Source organism: Silurus meridionalis, chromosome 29 (genome assembly GCF_014805685.1).
Source record: "Silurus meridionalis isolate SWU-2019-XX chromosome 29, ASM1480568v1, whole genome shotgun sequence".
NCBI classification, from domain to species: domain Eukaryota; kingdom Metazoa; phylum Chordata; class Actinopteri; order Siluriformes; family Siluridae; genus Silurus; species Silurus meridionalis.
Window position 1 is genome coordinate 9,531,755 of NC_060912.1, and position 8,700 is coordinate 9,540,454.

At 38.4% G+C, this 8,700-nt stretch overlaps 2 protein-coding genes across 2 annotated transcripts; both read right to left on the minus strand.

Annotated features, from left to right (window-relative positions):
- Nucleotides 1-248: 248 nt before the first annotated feature.
- Nucleotides 249-2,858, minus strand: LOC124381753 (XK-related protein 8-like). Its single transcript, XM_046843599.1, has 3 exons — nucleotides 1,501-2,858; nucleotides 1,086-1,276; nucleotides 249-1,003 (listed from the first exon to the last, which is right to left on the minus strand). The coding sequence occupies exons 1-3, from the start codon at nucleotides 1,668-1,670 to the stop codon at nucleotides 249-251; spliced, it is 1,116 nt and encodes a 371-aa protein (XP_046699555.1). The 5' UTR covers nucleotides 1,671-2,858.
- A 94-nt stretch (nucleotides 2,859-2,952) lies between these two features.
- Nucleotides 2,953-5,910, minus strand: LOC124382090 (XK-related protein 8-like). The gene is made up of 3 exons (XM_046844197.1): nucleotides 5,474-5,910; nucleotides 4,563-4,753; nucleotides 2,953-4,432 (listed from the first exon to the last, which is right to left on the minus strand). The coding sequence occupies exons 1-3, from the start codon at nucleotides 5,797-5,799 to the stop codon at nucleotides 3,666-3,668; spliced, it is 1,284 nt and encodes a 427-aa protein (XP_046700153.1). The 5' UTR covers nucleotides 5,800-5,910; the 3' UTR covers nucleotides 2,953-3,665.
- Nucleotides 5,911-8,700: the final 2,790 nt, after the last annotated feature.

The window sequence follows — 8,700 nt, forward strand, 5'->3', positions numbered from 1 at the left end:
GTTTTAATGAATGATTCATGGGAAACCAGGCCATACAGCAAAACAGGGAAGTGATACGATTCACACAGTTCTCATTCGAGAAAAATATAGGAAGTGTCTACACTGGCATTTCCAACATTTCAAAATGAATCCTGGATTTAAACAGCAGTCCAGTACAGCAGTATCCAGTACAGCAGTATTGACTTTTATTGGGACAGTATTGGAAATTTAATTTACATTCTGGACAGTTTCCTGAACTCAGATCCAGGTTAGCAGTAGAAATTCCTAGCCATGATTCTTATCCTTTTGTGGAGTCCAGTGTTTGGAGTTTGAGATAAAACTGTGCATTCAGGTTCAGCTTTATGAGTCTCACCCAAGTCTGTCTTTAGAATACTAATACATTCTTCATCACGTTTTAGTTTCAGATGTGGCTCCTGATCTTTCCTATCGATCTGTAAAACTGGTTTCTTGGGATGAAGTTTCCAGTAATAAACCAGTTTCAGTAGGATTCCTATAATGTAGATGAACGTCAACATTGCAATAAGTAGGTAAGGATTAATAGGTAGTGGACTAAGACTAGCTTTTTCCAAAGATCTCCTCCACCACCATAAACCCAGCAGCATCATCATGTCCATCACCATAACCACATGGTAGATAATTCCTTTGCTTTTAATATTTCCACTTGTTACATTAAACCAGCTGAAGTACCAGATGATGCCTACAGTGGCTCGGTACAGCCATTCTCCAGATTTAGTGTCCATGAAGTCTGTGTTCTGCCACCAGGCCCAGAGGAAAAACAGCATCCACAGGGACAGGAAGTGAGCTGGGACATAGCAGGGCAACATAGAGGCAAAGAGCGACACACATGCTACACGTGGGCCAATCAGAAGCAAGTTCCACAGAAAGTAGATTACTGAGGAAGTCCATCCCATCTTAAACTTTTCAGAAACAAACACACGCATGTTGCGATGGTAGGATAACACGGTAAAGGCAAGAGCGGAAAGAGAGCCGAGGATTTTAATGACTGGGAAAACAAATAAAAAATACTTTATAGAATTTACAATATTTCCAAAAAAAATGGAAAATTTTATTTTTTCTGGACTGACCTGTGAAGGACTGCATCTCCTTCATCTCTATGATGAGAGCGGTCATCAGGACGATCTGTGGAGCGCTTTCGGAGAACGCCTCAAACACACGCAACATGCTGAGATCATGCTTTATGTATATGGTGACCCCTTTTGGGAAAACGTTTCTCTGTTTGAAGCCACAAGTTGAGATCTCCATTGTGGCTGCAAACCTTTAGAGGAGATTGCAGGACATTAGGCACCGTGCAGACACTCAATCAACCCATGGTGTTACTTACAGATATATAGTGTAACGTCCCACTAATGTATTGACTACTTTAACTCTCTCTAGTGAATAAAAGTTCAGATATATAATTTATGTTATCTTATGGAAGACACAGAGCTTTGAATCACTTTTACATTATAATTTTTTTATCTATATAAAAAGAAAACAAACCTGAGGAAGAGTCCAAATTGGCAGATGTGCACCAAAGGTAGTAAACCACGTGTGCTAAAGAATCTTTCTACATTGGTCTCCAGGATTCTGGAGGAATCGGTGTACCAGAGCCAGCTGAAGATCTGCAGGAGAACCGAAGAACTGACCAAAAGGCATATCAGCAATCCCATGGAGAAGTATTTCTCTTCTTTATACAGGCAGTCTATGGCCCACAGATCCAGCACCACGTCTACAAGGAAAAAATCAACGAGAGCAGAGAAAACATGACATCTGAAGGCCCGAACTTGAAAGATAAATCTTCCTCCATGGTTTATGAGGAAAACCAAGCTACAGCTTTGAAGTGTTGAAATGAAATCGAATCCAGTTTTTGTCTGTATGCTGCGGGTTTGTGCGAGACGCTTCCCACTGCTGCGTCACTCAGCCATAATCATGATCCCTGTACACAGACTGGGAATGACATGGAAATGGAAATGGAATGCCGGAAGGAAATGACACTGTAAACAAATCGACACACAAATCGGCACACGATAAACACACTTACAACCACGCGAATATAAATTGAGATACATATTACAGAGTGTAAATACGTATTTCTTGCATTTCTGTTCTGAAATTGAACAGCGGAAAACCCGGAAAAAATTCCAATCTTTCTTTCAAAGGTCCTGCTCATGCCCAGGCATGTCTGTATGCTAAAAGTCAAGACAGATGCAGCAACAGGTTTTATTTTATTTAACGGCACTGATATATTGTTATGCTGCAGTGTTGACTGGCTTTGACTGGAATTCAAACCAAAGGCTAATAATACATGGATTTAAAAACATTCCTGTCCTGTAGGGCGATTTATGTACCAGTCAAAGCCTTTTGTTTTTGCCTAACATAGAAAACATATGAAGACAAGATCTAAATATGACAAGATAGGAATTCTGGGTTTGTAAAGCATGATTTTATATCTAGATGTTAGACACCTTAGAACATTTTTCCCATTTTGTTTTACTCATTTCACAAATAATTAGAAATATTGGAACAATGGACTGATATTGAATGCCTACTCTTGGTTTCATCTGTAAAAACTGCACTTGTTAAACGGATAAACCAACATGAAGACCAGAGAGCTGTCTATGGAGAAGAGTAAGCCATTTCGAAGATTGTATTATTATACAATCAATGGGAAAAGGCAATAATCAATTTGGAATGTCCTGAAAATGAAAGAAAGACAGTGTACTGAGCAACAGACATCGAATTGGTCTTCTTCTTCAAAAAAGCTAAAAACACCAATTTGTGATATCTTTTGTTCCATATTTAACTTTTAATCTCAAACCTAAATGTCTTTAGTGTAACAAAAACCAATGAACTGGCCTTGACGTCCCAATACTTTTGCAAGGAAATGTACATATGGATTCATATTTATTAAATACACTAAACAAAGCACATATTATACATGTATTATTATTATTGTTATTGTTATTGTTCCAGATTTTTGAAAATATGCCAACCAACATGTACACATGCCACTCATCTGAGCTCTCGGTGTCTCTGTGGTTGGAGCTGAATGTCATGACCGAGCACATGTATTGCATGAGACACTTAAGGTATCGTGTGTGTGTTTGCGTGAATGGATCAGCTGCAAGAGCGTGATGCAGTGGTCAGCGCCCTCTCTTAGAACGCTTCTGGAAGCCAAACCAATAACAAGAAAGTTTCAGTATCTCATTAAACATATTTAAACCTTTAATAACCTTTATTAAATATATTTTCTCACTTCTTCTTTCAGTATTGCTGCGTTTACTGTTATTCCATGTTTTCGGAGTATAATCGTGTAATGTTTGGTGAAAGGGATCGTCTACGACAAAAAAATCAATGTTGCTCTTTTAGCTTTTGGTCTACAATTGCTATGCAATATATTGACACAAACTGAAGTTTTTTATAGAAGTCTCCATTAGTGAACTTGTTGAAATAAACGTCAATAAATTTCCTGGTTATTTCATACTTGCACCTTTTGACCATGTAGTACACAGTTATAGAAGGGTGTTATTAACGATAGCACCCAGATCAGGTGTCACCCAAATGAATGTTGGTTTCATCACACATGCATGAGAGTAGTCTGAAATTCATTACTTTGTACATACAACTTAAAAGGACATTTTGTCTGTGAAAAGAAGTCACTTGAATTAGCAGTAGAAATTCACAGCCATGTATCTCATCCTCTTGTGGAGGCCATCCATGCTTCTTTGAGTCGGGCTGGAAAATGTGAGTGCAGATTCAGGCTTCTGACTTGAATCCACTATATCATAACCCTGAACCTGTGGTTTCATCTGTAACTCCTCATCTTTCTCATCTATCCATAAGTCTGGCTGTTTGGAATGAAATTTCCAGTAATAAAACATTTTCAGTAGGACTCCTATAATGTAGATGAACATTAACATAGCAAGAAGTAGGTAGAGATTAAGAGGGAGTGGACTAAGACGAGCAGATTCCACAGATCTCCTCCACCAATATAATCCCAACAGCAGCATCATGTCCATTCCTATAACCATGTTGTAGATGGTTCCTTTGTATTTAGTCCAGCCGCTATTATTTTTATTTCCATGCTTTCCATTTACGTTTAACCAGCTGAAGTACCAGATGAGGCCTACAGTGGCTCGGTTCAGCCACTCCATATCTTTATTGTTCATTAGGTCTGTGTTCTGCCACCAAACCCAGATAACCAGCAGCATCCACACGGACAGGAAATGAGCTGGGACATAGCAGGGCAGGGTGGAGGCAAAGAGGGACACACACATCACACGAGGCCCAATCAGGAGCAGGTTCCACAGGAAGTAAATTATCGAGGAAGTCCATCCCATTCTCAATTTCTCAGGAACGAAAGCACACATGGTACGATGGTAGGATAACACAGTGAAGGAGAGAGAGGAAAGCGAGCTGAGGATTTTGATAACTGCAAAAAGGAGAATAATACATTATTATTATTACTATTATTATTATTATTATTATTATTATTATTATTATTATTCTTCAGCAATGAAAAGTGAATAAATCAACTTTCAAATGAAAATTTTGATTGTGACCTGTGAAGGGCTGACAGTCTTCCATCTGGATGATGTTTGTTGTCATGAGGACGATCTGTGGAGCACTTTCAGAGAACGCCTTGAACAGACCCAGAGTGCTGAGGTCGTAGCTTAGACTCTCAGTGTCCTGGTTTTGGGATGTGTCCTTCTTTTTAAAGCGGCTGATTGAGAGTTCCAACATACCTAAACACCTACAGGGTGTAATAAATAAATAAAATAAATAAATCAACAACAATAATGCAATAAAATAAAGTACCCCCATAGTGGTGTTAGTTTGAATCCCGAAGATGTCTCAGGCATCAGCTGAGACATCATCACTAGCCTGGGTGAATATTGTCAAGTAAAGCAACTTATGCAGAAACAAGTTCAAAAGTATGGTATAAAAATGATTGTGTGGTGCAAGGTGACCTGAGGTAAAGCATGTATACTGCTGAGTGTTATTATTCTAAGCATGTGTAAATTCTACATACAGGTAAGAAGCTAATTAAGTAGCCCCAAGCAGCCCATTGTTGGTGTCTGTATCAGCCCTTCCGGTACAAATTAATGCTAGATTTGCAATAAACTTTACATAATAGTCATGATGCTGTATGCTTCCTGACTACATGCTACTCGTTGCCTTGAGCATGTTGTTGTAGAGATATTCAAGTTCAGCTTTCTTCTGCTTGTAAAGACATTGGAAAGAGAGTAGCATGCTAGACAGGTTTCGTCAGAGTTGACTTTGTAGCCCAAGATATGCCTGCCTTAATACACAGACTTACCCTTGAGCTAAAAACAAACTATGCTAGCAGTGTGCAGCTGGTACACATTCCAAATCCTGTTCCAGCACTTTCTGCCAAATAACATGTTAAAAAAACCTTACTAACGCAGAAAAAAAACAGATTTTGTTACATAAAAATACTCTAAACACAAACCTGAGAAAGACTCCAAGCTGCAAAATGTGCACCAGGCCAAGTAATTCATGTTCCTTCATAAACCTCTCTATATTGCTGGTAATCTTTTCAGAAGAATCAGAGTACCAGAGCCAGCTGAAGATCTGCAGAAGCACCGAGGAACTGATTATTAGAAACAGAAACACTCCCATGAAGAGGTATTTCTGCTCATAATAAAAGGACAGCGTGGCCCACACATTTGCTGCAACGTTCCAGAAGAAGAGAAGCAAGGACAGCAAAGCCGCAAGAATGTCCAAAGCAAGGAACCAAACCGAAACTTTTTCCTTCATGGCATGGGCTGGGATCATGCCATGTCTAGATTGTAGCTAAGATGACCTGAACAGAAATGAAAGCTAGCGTCTGAGGGCAAATGCATACCCAAAACCGCACTTGAACTAAAAGACTCTGAGAGATTTACACCTTGCCTAAACACTCCTACCGGACATTTGTCACACACCCTTTTCTTTTGAACCACTATTGTTTGCTGGTACATTGTTGATCATGAGTGATAGCAAATGAACCTGCACTGTATACCTTCAGAAACAAAGATACCAAGGTACTAAGCATTCTCTCTTGTTTTGTCTTCGAGTTATGCAGGTACCATTTCTACTTTTAGCCTTATAAACTTGGCCTACAAAGGTGCACATAACAAAAAATTTAAGATAAATTATGTGTTTTCAGATGAAATATATATATATATATATATATATATATATATAGCACATACTGGAGTAAAAGGCAGTAGTGTAAAGAATTTGAGTAAATGTGCTTTTTTACTGTAATAAAAAAAAGTGGCAAAAAAAAGTAATTTTTTTGCCACTTTCTAGTTTTACTGAGTATCAAAGACATATGCAACATTTACTCTCTATTTAACTAAATTTTTAATTCAATATACAATAAATCCCCAAGTTTTGACGGCTCAGCTTGTTGTGTTCGACCTTACGATGATGATAGCGACACGTAAAAAATGTAAAAGAAAATATAGAAATTTTTACGTAGCATTTTTAATTTTCGAATGATACATTGGGATGCTCCGAGGATCGTTTTGAAAAAAAAAAAAAAAACATGATGATGCACCCATCTCCCACCTTGTGAGAAGCCTTGTCAGTGGTTGACAGAGTTCAGTGTTTTTGGTGTTTCAAAGCCAATTTTTACGTCTCATTTTTTTAAGAGCACTAAGACAGAGCAGGTCCCTCTCCGTCTACCACTTGCGAACCAGTGCTCTTGCACATGCCTGTTGCCACATACTGAAACAATCATGTGTTCATGACCTGCTTAATGTGTAATGCACATTTCAAAAGCCAGTTGAAATTCTGAGTCTTGGTAATGTTCTAACCTCACAGCTTTAGGGCCTTTGTTTCAGTTTTGACCTTCAGTTCCTGTAAGGAGTTTTGCATGTTCTTCAATTGTCTATATCATGGGTCTATATCTGGGGGGTCTGCAGCGGTACTGCAAGGGGTCCGGTAATCAATGTAGAATCACAAATACATTTTTGTAAAAAACAAATGGGTAAAAACATCAAAGATAAAATATAGAATTTTAAAAATATAATAATTATTACATTCAAATGCAAGTCTCATTAAACTTAAAGATGATGTTCATGTAAATGTATAATTGTTCACCTGACTGTTATAGAAAAATTTATGAAAATGCAAATCTATTAAACAAGACAACTGTGAACAACATAATAACATTTAATTGCAAAATATATGTTTGCTTTGATGCATAAATCGTTTTGAAAAAAATAAAAAATACATGATGATGCACCCATCTCCCACTGTCAGGCAAAAGAACGTGCCGGAAACTGAAGTGAAATCCACAAGGCTTTTAATGCGAAAAGAACAGGGCAAAAACACAAAAAGGAAACCCCAGGTTGCTAAACCAGGTAAGAGCTGTGATCGGGCATAAGCAAGAACCAAACCACCTAGAGTAACGTAGCCAACAATATAAACAACACTGAGTAGCTTGAGTAGTCCGACAATGTTCTATCGCCTAAGCTGTAGAACGGACAATGAGCTGGTGGAGGAACGGGGGTTATATAGCACGGAAGCTGATGAGTGCCAGGTGTAGCTGATTAGTAAGTGGGAGAGAGGCTTGGAGTGATAAGTGAAGGTGTGGCTGGTGGATCCCTGACACCCACCTTGTGAGAAGCCTAACTCTTGTCAGTGGTTGACAGAGTTCAGTGTTTTTGGTGTTTCAAAGCCAATTTTTACGTCTCATTTTTTTAAGAGCACTGAGACAGAGCAGGTCCTTCTCCGTTCTCATTTGCGAACCAGTGCTCTTGCACATGCCTGTTGCCACATACTTGTAAATTGTAAAGTTCAAACATTACGATAATACTGTAATTTGTTAATAATTTACCAAATTACAGCTACAATACCGATCATCATTCTTCAAAACTCCTGGGTATGCTAGTCCATGTCTCGATGTCGGGTCACGCATCTTCACCATAAATTGGGACCTACTTGCATGCACTCCACTCTATTTTAGTTCACAATGACTGTTACCAATTACATTTTGCACCTCTGTTGAAGATGTCATTAAGGCTTAGCCGTTCCCATACCCACGTCTGCTGCCTCTCAGCGACTTTTTTGCACTGTTGGCCTCATTTTCAGTCCAAAAACAGCTTGAATAAATTTCTGAAACTTTGAGAACCAGCTTTGGTTTGAAGTTAAATACAAATATTGCCCTTTTCCAAAACTAAAGTGCATCGAATCACATTCAGCTCTGAGTATTTGGTTTTACTTTGTTTACACTAACTTACTTTGATTTAATTTGTCCATTTAATACTAATGGTTCTTCTATTTTGTGACATGATACTATCATGTCACAAAGAGGCTGTTCTTTGGTTAATGCAGTGTTGAGGTGTACAATTTGATTTGTATTTTAGGAAATAATCCTTTGTATTCTTTAGCTACTATTGCCATCTTTTTTGATGGCTGAAACTTAAGCCAAACATCAATTTTGCAACAGCAAATAATATTTTCAGTATGAAACTCTGTTTAGCCTCGATCAGCTGACATCTCGTCTGGTCTCAATGGTGTCCATTGGGTGTCGTAATTAACCATATTACTACATGAGACTCAAGCCCTGAAACAATCATGTGTTCATGACCTGCTTAATGTGTAATGCACATTTCAAAAGCCAGTTGAAATTCTGATTATGGGTAATGTTCTAACCTCACAGCTCTAGGGCCTTTGTTTCAGTTT

What these genes read in the sequence shown, in the direction of transcription:
- LOC124381753 (XM_046843599.1), bottom strand. Translation starts at nt 1,670, where the DNA reads ATGGGATTGCTGATATGCCTTTTGGTCAGTTCTTCGGTTCTCCTGCAG. An exon ending in CAATTTGGACTCTTCCTCAG is followed by an intron (nt 1,277 to 1,500) that starts GTTTGTTTTCTT and finishes TCTCCTCTAAAG; the next exon opens with GTTTGCAGCCACAATGGAGA. An exon ending in GGAGATGCAGTCCTTCACAG is followed by an intron (nt 1,004 to 1,085) that starts GTCAGTCCAGAA and finishes TTGTTTTCCCAG; the next exon opens with TCATTAAAATCCTCGGCTCT.
- LOC124382090 (XM_046844197.1), bottom strand. Translation starts at nt 5,799, where the DNA reads ATGATCCCAGCCCATGCCATGAAGGAAAAAGTTTCGGTTTGGTTCCTT. An exon ending in CAGCTTGGAGTCTTTCTCAG is followed by an intron (nt 4,754 to 5,473) that starts GTTTGTGTTTAG and finishes TACACCCTGTAG; the next exon opens with GTGTTTAGGTATGTTGGAAC. An exon ending in AGACTGTCAGCCCTTCACAG is followed by an intron (nt 4,433 to 4,562) that starts GTCACAATCAAA and finishes TCCTTTTTGCAG; the next exon opens with TTATCAAAATCCTCAGCTCG.